The sequence below is a fragment of the Oncorhynchus gorbuscha genome, linkage group LG06 (genome assembly GCF_021184085.1).
Source record: "Oncorhynchus gorbuscha isolate QuinsamMale2020 ecotype Even-year linkage group LG06, OgorEven_v1.0, whole genome shotgun sequence".
NCBI classification, from domain to species: Eukaryota; Metazoa; Chordata; class Actinopteri; order Salmoniformes; family Salmonidae; genus Oncorhynchus; species Oncorhynchus gorbuscha.
The window spans coordinates 48,154,864-48,175,353 of record NC_060178.1 but is presented as its reverse complement, the minus strand read 5'-3'; the positions used below and the strand labels follow the sequence as shown (position 1 = coordinate 48,175,353).

Below are 20,490 nucleotides of genomic sequence, written 5' to 3'. Positions count from 1 at the left end.
GAAGTGCTTTGAGAGACTAGTCAAGGATCATATCACCTCTACCTTACCTGATACTCTAGACCCACTTCAATTTGCTTACCGCCCCAATAGATCCACAGACGATGCAATCGCCATTGCACAGCACACTGCCCTATCCCACCTGGACAAGAGGAACACATATGTAAGAATGCTGTTCATTGACTAGAGCTCAGCATCCAACACCATGGTACCCTCCATGCTCATAATTAAGCTTGAGGCTCTGGGTCTGAACCCCGCCCTGTGCAACTGGGTCCTGGACTTCCTGAAGGGCCGCCCCCAGGTAGTGAAGGTAGGAAAATACACCTCCACTTAGCTGATAATCAAAACTGGGGCTCAGCCCCATCCTGTACTCCCTGTTCGCCTATGACTGTGTGGCCACTCACAACAGTAGTAGGCCTGATTACCAACAATGATGACACAGCCTACAGTGAGGAGGTGAGGGCCCTGGGAGTTTGGTGCCAGGAAAATAACCTGTCACCCAACGTCAACAAAAAAAGGAGCTGATTGTGGACTTCAGGAAACAGCAGAGGGAGCACCCCCCTATCCACATTGACAGGACAGCAGTGGAGAAGGTGGACAGCTTGAAGTTCCTCAGCGTACACATCAATGACAAACTGAAATTGTCCACACACACAGACAGTGTGGTGAAGATCTCGCAACAGTGCCTCTTGTCATGTTTTGTCATAGATTGTCATGTCTTGTCCCTGTACTTCCCCTTCTATTCGTTTCCCCCTGCTGGTCTTATTAGGTTCTTTCCCTCTTTCTATCCCCCTCTCTCTCTCTCTCTCTCTCTCTCTCTCTCTCTCTCTCTCTCTCTCTATCGTTCCGTTCCTGCTCCCAGCTGTTCCTCATTCTCCTAACTACCTCATTTACTCTTTCACACCTGTTCCCTATTTTGCCCTCTGATTAAGTCCCTATTTCTCTGTCTGTTTTCGCTTCTGTCCTTGTCGGATCCTTGTTTGCTGTTCTGTGTCCTTGTTCCGTCCTGTCGTGTTTTTGCCTTCTTCAGATGCTGCGTGTGAGCAGGTGTCTATATTCAGCTACGGCCTGCGCCTTCCCGAAGCGACCTGCAGTCTGTGGTCGCATCTCCAGTTGTTCCCCTCTACTGACTAGAGGGTTTCAGTTTTCCTGTTTTGACTTTAACTGTGATAGTATCCAGGATTATCGTTTTTGTTAAAGACTGGAATAAACTCTGTTTTCTGTTAAGTCGCTTTTGGGTCCTCATTCACCTGCATAACACCTCTTCAACCTCAGGAGTCTGAAGAAACTTGGCTTGGCACCTAAAACCCTCACAAACTTTTACAGATGCACAATAGAGGGCATCCTGTTGGGCTATATCACCGCCTGGTATGGAAACAGCACCGCCCGCAACCGCAGGGCTCTCCAGAAGGCCCCAACGCAATACCAGGAGCAAACTACCTGCCGTACAGAACACCTACAGCACCCAATGTTATAGGAAGGACATCAAAGACAACAACCACCTGAGCCACTGCCTATTCACCCCGCTATCATCCGGAAGGCGAGGTCAGTACAGGTGCATCAAAGCTGGGACTGTGAGACTGAAGAATAGCTTCTATCTCAAAGCCATCAGACTGATAAATAGCCATCACTAACACACTATCTGCTGCCCCATATACATAGACTTAAAATAACTGGCCACTTTAATAATGGAACACTAGTCGCTTTAATAATATTTACATATTTTGCATTACTCATCTCATAAATATATACTGTATTCTATCCTGCTCGCGCAAATGCTCTCCCAAATATTTGCATATTCTAAATTCCTTTACTTTTGATTTGTGTATATTGCTGTGAAATTGTTAGATATTACTGTTAGACATTACTGCACAGCTAGAGCTAGAAACACAAGCATTTCACTACACCCATAATAACATCTGCTAAACACATGTACTGGTATTTGATTTGAACACCTTGCTTCTTTCAGCAAGGAGCTACAAATTTTTATCACGGTGAGTCCATGTTATTGCAGAAATGGACAGTCCCAACTTCAGTCAGCTGTTCGTTCCGCAAATAAATTCAAAATACATTTTAAAAATCGAAATAAACAGTTATGACGGTTATTTTATTTTCCTGACGGACTTCCTCCATAACCATCGCCTACACGGTTATACAGTAATTGTGCCACGCCTACACGGTTATACAGTAATTGTGCCACGCCTACACGGTTATACAGTAATTGTGCCACGCCTACACGGTTATACAGTAATTGTGCCACGCCTACACGGTTATACAGTAATTGTGCCACGCCTACACGGTTATACAGTAATTGTGCCACGCCTACACGGTTATACAGTAATTGTGCCACGCCTACACGGTTATACAGTAATTGTGCCACGCCTACACGGTTATACAGTAATTGTGCCACGCCTACACGGTTATACAGTAATTGTGCCACGCCTACACGGTTATACAGTAATTGTGCCACGCCTACACGGTTATACAGTAATTGTGCCACGCCTACACGGTTATACAGTAATTGTGCCACGCCTACACGGTTATACAGTAATTGTGCCACGCCTACACGGTTATACAGTAATTGTGCCACGCCTACACGGTTATACAGTAATTGTGCCACGCCTACACGGTTATACAGTAATTGTGCCACGCCTACACGGTTATACAGTAATTGTGCCACACCTACATGGTTATACAGTAATTGTGCCACGCCTACATGGTTATACAGTAATTGTGCCACGCCTACATGGTTATACAGTAATTGTGTCACACCTATTTGGATCCTTACAAATCACGATCTTACTGTAGAAAAACAACACAAAGCAAATCACAAAAGCCTGCAGACAAATCACAAAAGCACAGACAAAGGTAGACTGTCGGTTTGATAGTTGCATTGTCTAAAGTCTCTATTGTTAACACATAATAACAAATCAAGACTCGACCATGTAAACCAAGCCTGGCTACATAAGACTCATGGCTCCGAGCCAAACACCACACCCCGCCCACAAATGTTTGTTTATTCTCTGCAATGAGTCTGGATTTGACTCCCACCCCGACCGTTCTAGAATGCGAACACATTCAGGTCGTCTGATTGGTCCCAGAAACCGATAGGTTGGCCCAGAACCAGAACACACGTGGGTAAAGCAACGGTTCGAAAATTCGTCATTGCCTTTGATACTTGTATTGTTTACAGACGATCCAATCACTGATTACATTGTTTTGTACAATGCCTCTTGTTAACACGAACGATTCAGACAGAAGTATATAGTGATCGATAGAGCAGCGTAAAAATTCAGTGGGAGTCATCAGGCAAATGTGAGCCAGCAAAACAACTGCACATTTTTCAGTAAATGTTCTATTGACCTTTGACCTGGAAGCATTTTATGGACCTGTGGTCTGAGATGCCATCCTCTAGTCTTGTGGACATGACTGGCAGCTACAGTGCATTCGGAAAGTATTCCGACCCTTTTGACTTTTTCCACATTTTGTTACATTACAGACTTACTCTAAAATTGAGTAAATTGCTTATCAATCTAAACACAATACCCCAAAAAAACTGTTTTTTAGACATTTTTGCAAATGTATTAAAAATAAATTGCAGTGTATAACGTATGTCTCTGTGCTCAGTAGGGAAAAAGGTGAATGGGTTTTATGCTGGGACTTGACCCCGTGCTATAAAGCCTTGTTGAGTGCCAAAATGGATGGTACTTTATGTCAAACTGAAAACATACAACATTGGGAAACAGCCAGCCATTTAAGACCAGTCAGTGTATAGGCTACACTCGAGAAAAATAGTGAATCCCTTCTTTCGTTGTCCTTTATTATCTAGCATTATGCTAAAAAGGAAGAAATCCTCTGAATGATACAGTTGAAGTTGGAAGTTTACATGCGCTTAGGTTGGAGTCATTCAAACTTGGATTTTCAGCCACTCCACAAATTTCTTGTTAACAAACTATAGTTTTGGCAAGTCGGTTAGGACATCTCCTTTGTGCATGACACAAGTAATTTTCCAAAAATTGTTTAGACAGATTATTTCACTTATACTTCACTGGATCACAATTCCAGTGGATCAGAAGTTTAAAAACACTAAGTTGACTGTGCCTTTAAAAAATTATGTCATGGCTTTAGAAGCTTCTGATAGGCTAATTGACATCATTTGAGTCAATTGAAATACATCCACAGGTACACCTCCAAGGCCTACCTTCCAACTCAGTACCTCAAAAAAATGGAAGACCTCCACAAGTCTGGTTCATCCTTGGGCGCAATTTCCAAACGCCTGAAGGTACCACATTCATCTGTACAAACAATAGTACGCAAGTATAAACACCATGGGACCATGAAGCCGTCATACCGCTCAGGAAGGAGACTCATTCTGTCTCCTAGAGATGAACGTACTTTGGAGTGAAAAGTGCAAATCAATCCCAAAACAACAGCAAAGGACCCTGCGAAGATGCTGGAGGAAACAGGTACAAAAGTATCTATATCCACAGTAAAACGAGTCCTATATCGACATAACCTGAAAGGCCACTCAGCAAGGAAGAAGCCACTGCTCCAAAACCGAAAAAAAGAGACTATAGTTTGCAACTGAACATGGGGACAAAGATCGTACTTTTTGGAGAAATGTCCTCTGGTCTGATGAAACAAAAATAGAACTGTTTGGCCATAATGACCATCGTTATGTTTGGAGAAAAAAGGGGGAGGCTTGCAAGCCGAAGAACACCATCCCAACCGTGAAGCATGGGGGTGGCAGCATCATGTTGTTTGGGTGTTCTGCTGCAGGAGGGACTGGTGCTCTTAACAAAATAGATGGCATCATGAGGCTGGAAAATTACGTGGATATATTGAAGCAACATCTCAAGACAGCATCCAGGAAGTTGAAGCTTGGTGGAAAATGGGTCTTCCAAATGAACAACGACACCAAGCATACTTCCAAAGTTGTGGCAAAATGGCTTAAGAACAATAAAGACAAGTTATTGGAGTGACAATAACAAAGCCCTGAAATCAATCCTATAGAAAATTTGTGGGCAGAACTGAAAAAGCGTGTGCGAACAAGAAGGCCTACAAACCTGACTCAGTGACACAAGCTCTGTCTGGAGGAATGGGACAAAATTCACCCAACTTATTGTGGGATGCTTGTGGAAGGCTACTTGAAATGTTTGACCCAAGTTAAACAATTTAAAGGCAATGCTACCAAATACTAATTGAGTGTATGTAAACATCTGTCCCACTGGGAATGTGATGAAAATAAAAGCTGAAATAAATCATTCTCTCTACTATAATTCTGACATTTCACATTCTTAAAATAAAGTGGTGATCCTAACTGACCTAAGACAGGGAATTTTTACTAGGATTAAATGTCAGGAATTGTGAAAAACTGAGTTTAAATATATTTGGCTAAGGTGTATGTAACCATCCTACTTCAATTGTATATATATTACAGCATTACCAATTTTATTTATATAGATTGTAAACAGAATTGGCCTAAGTATCGAACCTTGGGGCACCCCCTTTACGCAACTCAGGGAACTCAGATTTGACTTCCATCTACCTTGATGGCCTGATTTCTGTCATTGAGATAATTATGAAACCATCGGCAAGTATCAGTACCCAACCCTATTGGGGACAGCTTATTCAACAGAATAACATGGTCTACAGTATCAAAAGCTTTTGACTAATCTACAAACATGGCAGCACAATTCTTTCTATCATTTAAGGCATTTGAAATATAATTTATAACAAGCATGGTAGCCATAGTGGTACTATGTTTAGATATGAATCTGGATTAACATTAAAAATACTATTTACAGACATAAAATAATGTAGCTGTTTGTTGACCAATGATTCTAGGATATTCACAAGACAATGGAGGCTGGAAATTGGTCGATAATTATTGTCACTACTATCCCTGCCCTTATTGAGTTGCAGTACAAAAGCTGCTTTCCTTTTTACTTGGGATATTTCCTGATACTAAAGTTAAATAAAACATGTGAGTTACTGAGCAATGGGGGGGGGGCTGCAAGCAAAGACGGGTCCAAATTGTCACCCCCCAATGACTTCTTGGTGTAAATAGCTGATAAAGGCAGAAAGAACTTCTGTTTCTGTGAGTTTCCAAAAATATAAACCCTGACTACCATTTCCAAAGTCATGTGGGGTGGACTGACCATCCATCGAGGCAACTGGAGGATGTATGTGGGAAGAACAGTAGGACCACGATTTATTTCAAATTTGAACCCAGCTGAGATAAAATGCTGATTGAAGGCATTACAAATATAAACTTTTCCAGTAATGATGTTGGAGTCTAAAATACTTGCTTAGATCCCGCTTTAGTGAATTAACAGTTTTCCAGAATTTAGAGGGATCACTAACTGTGTCTGTCATAGCGCTAACATGCTGACCAGACCAGGCACGATGCAGTGCGCGAGCGTCGCAAGATACATTTAGAAATCCATGCTATTCAATTATTGCACCCACACTGCTCGCTCTCGCCAACGAGCGTCTGCAATGCCAAGGGCTAAAATAGAAGTCATTCTTATTTGTGACGCAGACGCGCTGCAAGTCCTGCCTCTCCCATCTCCTCATTGGTTTATAGAAGCAGGTACCCACGTGCCATCTCCTCATTGGTTATACCCACGCGGGTGATTGAAAGACGAACTTTGTTGCCGGTTGTCGAGGTAATACAATGAAAGTTTAGATGCGATCACCATATAAGTTCAACGATGAAAAAGCCTGGAAGGAGGAGAGATGACTAGAAATGATTCGGTTGGCCGTTTTATGTGTGGATTATTTGTCGGAGTAGCGGTCCTTGTGCATTTCAGGTAAAATAACAACTCAATGTTTATATCCCAGGACAAATTAGCTAATATGTTTCCACCTACATGTTTGACAGTGGGGATGGTGTTCTTGGGGTCATAGGCAGCATTCCTCCTCCTCCAAACACAGCAAGTTGAGTTGATGCCAAAGAGCTCCATCTCATCTGACCAAAACACTTTCACCCAGTTGTCCTGAGCTGACAAGGTAAAGATTTGTGGTTCTGCCCCTGAACAAAGCAGTTAACCCACTGTTCTTAGGCCGTCATTGAAAATAAGAATTTGTGCTTAACTGACTTGAGGGCAAAAGGGGGTGCAACTCAATATTAAGAATGAGTTAGGATAGACATTAGCTGTCCATACAGTAGATTCATTTGAGGAAGGCTGATTACCAAAGAGGAGCATGAATGAAGTGCATGAAATGACCCAAGGTGTAACTTCATTGTTCTCACAAACTCTCAGACTTCACTTCAACCATCACAGACACTGTGTAGTGGTCATCTACTATGGCAGGGTAATCACCTCAGGTAAGACATGGATGCTATAGCAAGGGCAATACAAAAACTGGTTATAGTGAACAAAAATATAAGCGCAACATGTAAAGTGTTGGTCCCATGTTTCGTGAGCTGAAATAAAAGAGCTCGGAAATTTTCCATAAGCACAAAAGCTTATTTCTCTCTAATTGTGTGCACCAATTTGTTTTCATCCCTGATAGTGAGCATTTCTCATTTGTCAAGATAATCCATCCACCTGACAGGTGTGGCCTATCAAGAAGCTGATGAAACAGCATGACCATTGCACAGGTGTACCTTGTGCTGGGGGACAATAAAAGGTTACTCTAAAATGCACAGTTTTGTCACACAACACAGTGCCACAGATGTCTCAAGTTGAGGGAACGTGCAATTGTCATGCTGACGGCAGGAGTGTCCACCAGAGTTGTTGCCAGAGAATGTAATGTTAATTACTCTACCATAAGCCACCTCCAATGTTGTTTTATAGAATTTGGCAATATGTCCAATCGGCCTCACAACCGCAGACCATGTGTAACCACGCCAGCCCAGGACCTACACATCTGTCTTCTTCACCTGCAGGATCATCCGAGACCAGCCACCTGGACAGTTGATGAAGCTGAGGAGTATTTCTGTCTGTAATAAAGCCCATTTGTGGGGAAAAACTAATTCTGATTGGCTGGGCCTGGCTCCACAGTGGGTGGCCCCGGCTCCCAAGTGAGTGGGCCTATGCCCTCCCAGGCACGCCCATGGCTACGCCCCTGCCCAGTCATGTTTAATCCCTAGATTAGGGCCTAATTCAATTATTTTAATTGACCGGTTTCCTTATATGAACTGTAACTCAGTAAAATCGTTGAAATTGTTGCATGTTGCATTTATATCTTTGTTGCATTTTGCAACGTATACTGTTTACAGTAACTTGAAGGTGTCATTTCTTTTTAAATGACAGTATGCAAAATTATTCTGATTTCAATTACTGTAAACAAATATATATATTATTTCATACTGTGACCTCAGCCTTATCGACGATGTTGATTTAAAACCTCTTGGTCGCTAGCAACCTGAAATGTCCTGCCACTTATCCTGCTACAACACCAGGTCTGAGAGCATATGGAGATATGTGTAATGAACACGATGGGAGACAGAGAACTGGTTTCAAGGGCAGAGCGCAGCAGGTGTTCATTTGTAAAGGACTGCAGGAGGAGGCAGGTAGCTGGCAGGGGGCAGGCAGAAGGTAGCTGACAGGGGGCAGGCAGAAGGTAGCTGACAGGGGCAGGCAGAAGGTAGCTGACAGGGGCAGGCAGAAGGTAGCTGACAGGGGCAGGCAGAAGGTAGCTGGCAGGGGGCAGGCAGACGGTAGCTGGCAGGGGGCAGGCAGACGGTAGCTGGCAGGGGGCAGGCAGACGGTAGCTGACAGGGGGCAGGCAGACGGTAGCTGACAGGGGGCAGGCAGACGGTAGCTGACAGGGGGCAGGCAGAAGGTAGCTGACAGGGGGCAGGCAGAAGGTAGCTGACAGGGGGCAGGCAGAAGGTAGCTGACAGGGGGCAGGCAGAAGGTAGCTGACAGGGGGCAGGCAGAAGGTAGCTGACAGGGGGCAGGCAGAAGGTAGCTGACAGGGGGCAGGCAGAAGGTAGCTGACAGGGGGCAGGCAGAAGGTAGCTGGCAGGGGGCAGGCAGAAGGTAGCTGGCAGGGGGCAGGCAGACGGTAGCTGGCAGGGGGCAGGCAGAAGGTAGCTGACAGGGGGCAGGCAGAAGGTAGCTGGCAGGGGGCAGGCAGAAGGTAGCTGGCAGGGGGCAGGCAGAAGGTAGCTGGCAGGGGGCAGGCAGAAGGTAGCTGACAGGGGCAGGCAGCTGACAGGGGCAGGCAGAAGGTAGCTGGCAGGGGGCAGGCAGAAGGTAGCTGGCAGGGGGCAGGCAGAAGGTAGCTGGCAGGGGGCAGGCAGACGGTAGCTGGCAGGGGGCAGGCAGACGGTAGCTGGCAGGGGGCAGGCAGACGGTAGCTGACAGGGGGCAGGCAGAAGGTAGCTGACAGGGGGCAGGCAGAAGGTAGCTGACAGGGGGCAGGCAGAAGGTAGCTGACAGGGGGCAGGCAGAAGGTAGCTGGCAGGGGGCAGGCAGAAGGTAGCTGGCAGGGGGCAGGCAGAAGGTAGCTGGCAGGGGGCAGGCAGACGGTAGCTGGCAGGGGGCAGGCAGACGGTAGCTGGCAGGGGGCAGGCAGAAGGTAGCTGACAGGGGGCAGGCAGAAGGTAGCTGACAGGGGGCAGACAGAAGGTAGCTGGCAGGGGGCAGGCAGAAGGTAGCTGGCAGGGGGCAGGCAGAAGGTAGCTGGCAGGGGGCAGGCAGAAGGTAGCTGGCAGGGGGCAGGCAGAAGGTAGCTGGCAGGGGGCAGGCAGACGGTAGCTGGCAGGGGGCAGGCAGACGGTAGCTGGCAGGGGGCAGGCAGAAGGTAGCTGACAGGGGGCAGGCAGAAGGTAGCTGACAGGGGGCAGGCAGAAGGTAGCTGGCAGGGGGCAGGCAGAAGGTAGCTGGCAGGGGGCAGGCAGAAGGTAGCTGGCAGGGGGCAGGCAGAAGGTAGCTGGTAGGAGGCAGGCAGAAGGTAGCTGGCAGGGGGCAGGCAGACGGTAGCTGACAGGGGGCAGGCAGACGGTAGCTGGCAGGGGGCAGGCAGAAGGTAGCTGGCAGGGGGCAGGCAGAAGGTAGCTGACAGGAGGCAGGCAGAAGGTAGCTGGCAGGGGGCAGGCAGAAGGTAGCTGACAGGGGGCAGGCAGAAGGTAGCTGACAGGGGGCAGGCAGAAGGTAGCTGACAGGGGGCAGGCAGAAGGTAGCTGACAGGGGCAGGCAGAAGGTAGCTGGCAGGGGGCAGGCAGACGGTAGCTGGCAGGGGGCAGGCAGACGGTAGCTGGCAGGGGGCAGGCAGACGGTAGCTGACAGGGGGCAGGCAGAAGGTAGCTGACAGGGGGCAGACAGAAGGTAGCTGACAGGGGGCAGACAGAAGGTAGCTGGCAGGGGGCAGACAGAAGGTAGCTGGCAGGGGGCAGGCAGAAGGTAGCTGGCAGGGGGCAGGCAGAAGGTAGCTGGCAGGGGGCAGGCAGACGGTAGCTGACAGGGGGCAGGCAGACGGTAGCTGACAGGGGGCAGGCAGACGGTAGCTGACAGGGGGCAGGCAGACGGTAGCTGACAGGGGGCAGGCAGACGGTAGCTGACAGGGGGCAGGCAGACGGTAGCTGACAGGGGGCAGGCAGACGGTAGCTGACAGGGGGCAGGCAGAAGGTCATACACCAACAAGGGAAAAGTAGTGTCAGGGAAAAGGCTAGTAACGTCGTCCGGGAGATCAGGCAATGGGTTGATAGCAGGATATCCGAGTACAGGCAGGGAATAGGCAAAAGGCGTAGTTAGTGAGGCAGGTAAAAACTATCACACACGGGGAGGAGTAAATTACAGGAAAAACAGAGGTCTGAAAGACGTGTCACAACAAAACAAACAATACCTCACAGTGATGGGGTGCAAAGAACTGAACTAAATAGTGTAATGACATACAGGTGTGTGAACAGGTGATTCCAATTCAGGTGATTGGGATCTGGAGAGTGAGCTGCGTTCAGGGGATCTAGGTGTTTGAGAGAGTGAGCTGGAAAGTGGGCTGGAAAGTGAGCCGCGTTCAGGGTATCTACGTGTTTGATTGACAGTGTGAGTTGGAAGCAGACATTATAATATGGATTCAGACTTATTGACAGGAATACATTCGTGCATTTTGCTAAAAGCTGCCCAGAATCAAGAAAAATAATTGTCCAATTATCACCACCAACATTACGTCAATGTAAAACTAGCAGTGCTCAAGGACACTTGACATAGAGTATACACAAATGTTTCAGGGATTTGGATTTGCAGCCTCTTGGTTGAGTGCATCAGTGTTTCTGCAGCGCCACCAGGTTTGCTTGGAACACGTTTTAACACACTCTAAAAAAACTAAGTGTATGGCTAGGATACAGTGTTTTCCCCTGGGGTACAATATAAGGGATGGTCACAGGTGGGGGCAATGTACTGGTGGGCCTCATTAGCATACTTGAGGGCCATGGTCAAATATATGTGTAAGTGAAAGTGTTGTAGCAGTTTACGTGTTTGATGGTTATGACGATGCAAGTTGAGCACCTCTTGATGCCGTCTGTTGTGTCAACATTGTTAGAGCATGTGTCATTAATTGGTTGCACTGTGAGAAGTGAATTATTTTTTTTATTTTCTTAACTATAAGTTATTGTAAAATTCACACAACTTACAGGCAGCTGGCTGCGACTAGCAATACATGCTAGTAACGTACTATGGCTTCGCTGACTCTTCTGTTGACAAACATTACTTGTTGATTGGCAGCATACTGTAGCCACGGCAGCCTATCAGAATATTGGAGGCGTGGCTTTCAGCAAGCTCTTTTTTTTGGTCTCCAACGAGGGGGAATGTCATCCCAGCAAATATGCTCTGTTGTATTCTGTTCATTAACGCTAATGCTGTGTTTACATGGTATGAGGTAGACGGTAAACCGAATGTCATTGTTTTCAATGAGTGCAAAACGGTGAATGTCATCACCCCAGTAGACGGAACTTGCTGACAGAGTTCAAATATTTAAACTATCTGCCGTAGTGTTGTTTTCTACTGGATGTTGAGTTGCACCGTTTGTTTACTGAAATCACCATAGCAATGCATACCATAGTGCTGGGTTGTTGTTGGCGTCACCATCTTTCTTGCTTTCTTGTCCCGCTATGCCGACTAGTATGATGGTTTTTGTGTCCCTCATCTAAACTCAGCATACACTTGTACACTGTCAGTTCTCCGGCCTTGTTAAAGGCTGACATAAGCACATGTGATACCAAAGAGACATAATATTTAATTTACAGCTAGTTGCGACAGAATATCCTTGTAATACTCACTTCCCTTCAACAACATCAGGTCAGTGAGTGTGACAGATGAGCTACAGTACGTTATTGTGACATTTACAATAACTGAGTTGCAGCTAGCTGACTGCAAGTTATTGAATATTAAGCTCATGAAAAATACACAGTAACATCTTAAGAGTGCAGCTCTTGATTGTCACAAGTTCTTACACTGATTGCCAAAAGAGGTGCTCAACCTTCATGAACCACGTAAACTCATACAACATATTATTATTATTATTATTATTATTAACATTTCCACTGACGGCTGGCACAAATGCAACATATTTTACACCATGTCCCCAAATATCCTAATGAGCCCAACCCAGGACATTGCCACCACCTACATTTCAAAGTGCAGTAATGATTGTAACCTGACTGTACATCGAAAATATTGTGTAGAGAAATGTCCCACTATTTTAAGGGATAATCAACTATGCATTCTATGGATTATAGGTGAACGACGTGGAAGGTGTGTTTTACAACGCACTAGCGGAGTGGAAATGACTTTCCACAGAGTTCATTTGCTGATAGAATGTGTTTAGCTGCTACGGAAGTAGCTAGCAAGTTTACTAGATAGCTACAGTATTTGCTGTGGTAACCAAACAGAAGTACTAGGTTATCAAACCATCCGTACCAGCTTGCCATTATGAAAATCAAATTCAATAATGTTTCCATTAGACTTTTGCTTTCAAAAGCAGCACAAACATAGAACATGTAAGGATGAACTATAGCCATTGAATTCTACCGTACACATACACCATGCGTTATAAGGAAATAATGAATGCTTTAGAATGCCCTACGAGTCAATCAGAAAGTCTTCAACAATGCCATGGTATAAAATAGATTGTCTGAACATGTACCCTAAAAGGCACTGACCAGTACCATGTGAATTCCTGTGTACCTCTGAAGGTACCTAATGTGTACAGGGCACAACATTGTACTGTAACCATACTTTTATTTTTGAGTGTGTGGATATGTTCTTGGGAGAAAATCAGTATATGTTGGTACTGCTCAGATATTAATTAATGCACTCCAGACCAAAAGCTCAGAGACAGGATTGTGTCGAGGCACAGATCTGGGGAAGGGTACAGAAAAATTGTTGCAACATTGAAAGTCCCCAAGAACATAGTGGCCTCTATCATTATTAAATGGAAAAAATGTGGAACCACCAAGACTCTTCCTAGAGCTGGCCACCTGGCCAAACTGAGCAATCAGGGGAGAAAGGCCTTGGTCGGGGAGGTGACCAAGAACCCAATGGTCACACTGACAGAGATCCAGAGTTCCTCTGTGGAGATGTGAGAACCTTCCAGAAGGCCAACCATCTTTGGAGCACTCACCAATCAGGCCTTTATGGTAGAGTGGACAGAAGGAAGCCACTCCTCAATAAAAGGCACACGGCAGCCCGCTTGGAGTTTGCCAATATGCACCTAAAGGACTCTAACCATGAGAAACAAGATTCTCTGGTCTGATGAAACCAAGACTGAACTCTTTGACCTGAATGCCAAGCGTCACGTCTGGAGGAAACCTGGCACCGCTCATCACCTGGACAATACCATCCCTACTAGAGGTCGACCGATTATTGGAGGACCAAAAAAAAAGCCGATACCGATTAATTGGCCGATTTTATTTCTACAATTTATATATATATATATATATATATATATATATATATATATATATATATATATATATATATATATATATATATTCATTTGTAATAATGACAATTACAAGAATACTGAATGAACACTTATTTTAACTTAATATAATACATCAATAAAATCAATTTAACCTAAAAAAAATAATGAAACATGTTCAATTTGGTTTAAATAATGCAAAAACACAGTGCAATATGTGCCATGTAAGAAAGCTAACGTTTCAGTTCCTTGCTCAGAACATGAGAACATATGAAAGCTGGTGGATCCTTTTAACATGAGTCTTCAATATTCCCAGGTAAGAAGTTTTAGGTTGTAATTATTATAGGAATTATAGGACTATTTCTCTCTATACGATTTGTATTTCATATACCTTTTGACTATTGGATGTTCTTATAGGCACTAGAGTATTGCCAGTGTAACAGTATAGCTTCCGTCCCTCTCCTCGCTTCTACCTGGGCTCGAACCAGGAACACAACGACAACAGCCACCCTCGAAGCAGCGTTACCCATGCAGAGCAAGGGGAATAACTACTCCAAGTCTCAGAGCGAGTGACGTTTGAAACGCTATTAGCGCGCACCCCGCTAACTAGCTAGCCATTTCACATAAGTTATACCAGCCTAATCTCTGGAGTTGATAGGCTTGAAGTCATAAACAGCACAATGCTTGAAGCATTGCGAAGAGCTGCTGGCAAAACGCACGAAAGTGCTGTTTGAATGAATGCTTACGAGCCTGCTGGTGCCTACCACCGCTCAGTCAGACTGCTCTATCAAATCATAGACTTAATTATATCATAAAAACACACAGAAATATGAGCCTTAGGTCATTAATATGGTTGAATCCGAAAACTATCATCTTGAAAACAAAACATTTATTCTTTCAGTGAAATACGGAACCGTTCCGCATTTTATCTAATGGGTGGCATCCATCAGTCTATATATTCCTGTTACATTGCACAACCTTCAATGTTATGTCATTATTACGTAAAATTCTGGCAAATTAGTTCGCAATGAGCCAGGTGGCCCAAACTGCTGCATATACCCTGACTCTGCGTGCAATGAGTGCAAGAGAAGTGACACAATTTCACCTGGTTAATATTGCCTGCTATCCTGGATTTCTTTTAGCTAAATATTCAGGTTTAAAAATATATACTTCTGTGTATTGATTTTAAGAAAGGCATTGATGTTTATGGTTAGGTACACGTTGGAGGAGCGACAGTCCTTTTTCGCGAATGCGCACCACATCGAATATATGCAACGCAGGACACGCTAGATAAACTAGTAATGTTATCAACCATGTGTAGTTATAACTAGTGATTATGATTGATTAAAATCTCTTAAAGATCAGGTGAATTTTTCAACGTTTTGTTAAAAATCGCGCAAAATTTCAACGTCCTGCTACTCATGCCAGGAATATAGTATATGCATATGATTAGTATGTGTGGATAGAAAACACTCTGAAGTTTCTAAAACTGGTTAATTCATGTCTGTGACTATAACAGAACATGTGTAGCAGGCAAAACCCCAAGGAAAACTGTTCACCAAAAAAAAGATATATCCCTCCGCCAGTTCTCCGTATTGTCTATGGTGTATTATCTATGGCAAGGGAAATAGATAGCGCCCAGTTTACAATTCCTACAGCTTCCACACGATGTCGCCAGTCTTGGCAATTGGGTTGAAGTTAATCCTTGGTGAAATGAAGGATAGGCACTTCCTGTCATCGAGTACACCGGAGGAAGTTATGAAAGAGATAATATCGACCATGATTTCAAGACCTGCTGCTATTGAATACAGATCGCCCCGTGATCAATTTGATCGATTATTAACGTTTACTAATACCTGAAGTTGGATTGCAAAAGTAGTTTGAAGTGTTTTGTCAAAGTTTATAGTCAACTTTTTTAATTAAAAAAAATGACGTACCGTTTTGGAAAGCAGTTTTTTCCTGGATCAGACGGGCTTCATAAATGGACATTTTGGGTATACATGGACGGATTTAATCGGACAAAAGACCCAATTGTGATGTTTATGGGACATATAGGAGTGCCAACAAAGAAGCTCGTCAAAGGTAATGAATGTTTCATATTTTATTTCTGAGTTTTGTGTAGCGCCGGCTACGCTAATTCTTTTGTTTACGTCCCCTTCAGGTATTTCGGGGGGTTGCATGCTATCAGATAATAACTTCTCATGCTTTCGCCGAAAAGCATTTTAAAAATCTGACATTTTGGCTAGATTCACAACGAGTGTAGCTTTAATTGAGTACCCTGCATGTGTGTTTTAATGAAAGTTTGAGTTTTAGCGAGTACTATTAGCATTTGTCGTTGCGCATTTGCATTTCCTGTTGGCTAAGTGAGACGCTAGCGTCTCAACTTGCTCTAAGAGGTTATTAATTTATTGTTTTTTATAAGATAAGTTTAATGCTAGTTCACAGAATCCTCATGAGGCAGGTGGTTAGAGCGTTGGACTAGTTAACTGTAAGGTTGCAAGATTGAATCCCTGAGCTGACAAGGTACAAATCAAATGGGTAAAACTATGTCACAATGCCGTAGACACCTTGGGGAATATGGAGAAAAAGTAATCTGGTTGATAGCCCATTCACTGCTCAATAGGGACGCATTGGAACGCAGCACTTTCAAAACATGAGGCACTTCCGGATTGGATTTTTCTCAGGCTTTCGCTTGCAATATCAGTTCTGTTATACTCAGACAATATTTTTACAGTTTTGGAAACTTTAGAGTGTTTTCTATCCTAAGCTGTCAATTATATGCATATTCTAGCATCTGGTCCTGACAAAATATCCCGTTTACTACGGAAACGTTATTTTTCCAAAAATGAAAATACTGCCCCCTAGTGACAAAAGTATAACATAAGTAGATAATGTAATGATGCCATGAAAAATACAGCGCTACACAGAACAAAAGCCGAAAAATAATAAGCGCACACTTCCATCAACTAAACAAGTTAAAGTTGAGCAGTCATTTGAAAGAGTAAGAACATTTCAGCGAGACAACTCAAAAGCGAAATCCAATAACGCCAAGATAATGGAATTCATTACGCTACTTGATATGGACGTCACGACTGACATTAGGAGCAGCGATGTCAGCCCCATGAACATGTGGAGTCTGACAGCACAGTGGGTCGACGAGGATGTCGTACTGAGGAAGGCTGTATTGCATGCTCAAGAATGTGCTGGTTCTCATACCGCTGCTGCCATTTCAATGGTATTTGAGCACATGTTTGAAACATGAACATACTCCTGGGCGCCATTCAAACAACTGACTTGAGAAATAAGCTCATCAACTGCGTCTGCAGCTGACGTGATACCCTCTGTCATGGCATTGAAACGCCTGCTCAACAAAACTGCGATTCGGTGGTATTCTCTCTGAGCCTCTTTATTGTGTCTTTATTGTGTCCCCACAATGCTCGATGCTAGGTACAAGGACCGCCACTTCAATGCAGACAAGAAACAGGGTTTAGGTGAAATGTAACAGACACAGCTGGACAAGATGGAAATGGACACAGGGACAGTGTGCAACGAGGAAGAGAGGCCACGGACAGACCGAGCTGAAACCTCACTGCTGAATGTAAGATGAAATCCTGGTTGAGACTGAACAAATTAACAATGAACAATGAAACAGCACAGCAAGTAAGTTAAAGAAATAGGTTTTAAATATGGGGACATAACTACATTCCAACTAAATAACTTTTTGGTCAGTGTGTGTGTGTGTGTGTGTGTGTGTGTGTGTGTGTGTGTGTGTGTGTGTGTGTGTGTGTGTGTGTGTGTGTGTGTGTGTGTGTGTGTGTGTGTGTGTGTGTGTGTGTGTGTGTGTGTGTGTGTGTGTGACCTTTATTTAACTAGGCAAGTCAGTAAAGATGACTGCCTACCCCGGCCAATTGTGCGCCGCCCCATGGGACAACCAATCACCGCCGGATGTGATACTGCCTGGATTCGAACCAGGGACTGTAGTGATGCCTCTTGCACTGAGATGCAGTGCCTTAGACGTGTGTGTGTGTGTGTGTGTGTGTGTGTGTGTGTGTGTGTGTGTGTGTGTGTGTGTGTGTGTGTGTGTGTGTGTGTGTGTGTGTGTGTGTGTGTGTGTGTGTGACATGTTTTACTATTATTGTGGGGACCAGAAGTCACCACAAGAATAGTAAACAAACAAAAATGTGACTTATTGGGGACATTTTGTTAGTCCCCACGAGGTCAAATGCTGTTTCTAGGGGGTTTAGGGTTAAGGTTAGAATTAGGATTACGTTAAGGGTTAGGAGCTAGATTTAGGGTTAAGGTTTCTGGGTTAAGGTTAGGGTTAGGGTAAGAGTGCGGTTTAGGGTTAAGGTTAGGGAAAAAGTATGGTTTAGGTTAAGGTTAGGGAAAGAGTATGGGTTAGGTTTAGGGTTAAGGTTAGGGTAAGAGTACGAGTTAGGTTTAGGGGTTAGGAAAAAATGTGTATTTTGAATAGGACTGAATTGTGTGTCCTTACAAGGTTAGCTGTACAAGACTGTGTGTGCGTGTGCGTGTGCGTGCGTGCCGTATTTTTTGGGGGGGCAAGGAAAATATCGGGTGTCTACCAAAAACGAAATAGAAACTAGCAAATCAGGTCTGAAAACTAACAAAAACCTAACTGAATTCAAAATAAAAAATCGAACAACAAAGAGAAATAAAAAAATAGTATAAAACAAAACTATAATAACCTTACTATAAATTACACTTTACTTGTCTCAGGGAGAATAAGAACCATACATACTTTTGCAAAGGCAAATTAACAATATACATACAAAACACATTTACAAACAATGAGTGTATCTGGCTTTACTATCTGGCTTTAGCGTTCCATTTTAATTTAAAAAAGACTCATTGGCAACAGGCGTCTAGCCAACGTTACTTCCTCTGTCCTGCATGCTCTGTGGTCTTCCAAGAGCATGTGAATTTCTACACCACTCCACAGTCCCAGTCAAATGATACAGCACTACAAAAACAGCATGTCTATATGAACATAATAAAGCATTATGTCCTTATGTTTGTTTAGCCAATACCAAGGAGGTCAAACGTTTTGTTAAGACCGGCTGCACCATCATTGTTGCGCAAGGCAACTTGGTCTCCACATTTTACAAAACTGTTAATAAACTACTTGTAGCCTATGTGACAAAAGACCTGGGTTGCAGCCAGAACCGGGTTTACAGGATTACCTAGTAGATCAATTATGCATGCAACATGACTGTTGGAGAGGTCAAAGCCACGACTGCTGGCTGAATGCTAGTTCGCAACAAGATAAACGCTGAATTTATCACCCAATTAATTAATGTAGCCTACGATTCGATTTAACAACCAATTGAGCCGAAACGATTGTTTCACTTTTGTGTGGACAATCCTGCTTCACATAAGCCTACTTGCTATTATAGGCTGGTGCTGGTCAGCGCACTCTCTACAGTTTATGGAAAAATGCCAACAAGCTAAATAAACTCAGCTGATTCCTCTCACAGACCTGTCAGAACAGGCAAGTGTAACCTCCGTTTGGTCAAGGATAATTGGTTAACTTGCACTTTTCATACTACATATCCATTTATGTTGCATTACTTATATTTCTATTTGCATTTTACAATCGAATAGTTTTACATTAGGCTATGCATTTTTCCGTGAGGCTCATTTCTTACTCACGTTATTGCTGTGGGAGAAACGTGTCCACTCCTTGTCCGTTGGGCTCCTAAATGCATTTGTATGCATTTGTCCAGGAAGCAGAGTTCCAAGTGAAAACAGAATTTCACGCAAGAGGACACCGGTTCATGAGATAGTCCTTGGTTACATACAGCCAAAGGAAGCGTAAATGAACAAAGACTGCCACCTTAGAATTTCTTCATTGTATGTAGTCCAACGAGCAAGCACGGCTTTCCCACTCACTCAGAATTTCTCCCAACTCCTTTGCTTTGGGGTTCGCGGAGTGATTATTATTTCCTCTCCACCTACCAAAGAGGTGCGCACGCTGGTAGTGACTGTAAATGTTAATCGATGTATGAAGAGCAGAGCAGTGCGCCAAATAATGACAATATTTAAATGTGGTATTTACAGTGCGCATAAGAGCTTTCCGATTCTGATGTTTTCTATTGAGTGGTCTCCAACTAACAGAGAGAGTAGAGAGCTTCTTATTAACCTCCAGGCTGTCGTTTCTGCATTTGCCTTGACTTGCACTGATACATGAGGAGCCGTCCGTATTCATCCCAAGTAGCAGCTAGTGTTCGATTTCACCAATACTGACTTGTGACATCACAGATCTGATTAATGCCCCATCCATTTATGTAATTGGTGATCAATGTTAGAGCCTAAATGTAACAAAAAAAATGCAATTTCAACGCTATGCTCTCACAAAGGCGATAAGCCAACCTTTAATACTAGTATATATTGAAGTGAAGTGGAAGTTGTGATATTACATTGTGACAAGGCTACATTACATTATTATACTTTTTCTAAGCTAATAATTGGGTGGCCAGAACATAGGCTTGCTAATATAATAACTGCCTAAATCATAGATCTACACTATTTTGAACATTATTTTTAACACATCTGGTAGTACAACATCAAATCAATGACAATAACATGATGTCTCTCGTA

At 43.9% G+C, this 20,490-nt stretch overlaps 1 protein-coding gene across 2 annotated transcripts in view; it reads right to left on the bottom strand.

Moving 5' to 3' along the window:
- The window catches only part of LOC124038041 (collagen alpha-1(XXIV) chain), a 101,914-nt gene extending 81,832 nt beyond the window's left edge, over positions 1–20,082 (bottom strand). For both annotated transcript variants that reach the window (XR_006839291.1, XM_046353418.1), the window contains exon 1: positions 19,543–20,082. Coding sequence is in view for 1 of the 2 variants with exons in the window: in XM_046353418.1 (XP_046209374.1) it covers positions 19,543–19,598 (56 nt within the window). In the remaining variant the exon portion in view is untranslated. The remainder of the gene's footprint in view (positions 1–19,542) is intronic.
- Between the last annotated feature and the right edge of the window lie 408 nt (positions 20,083–20,490).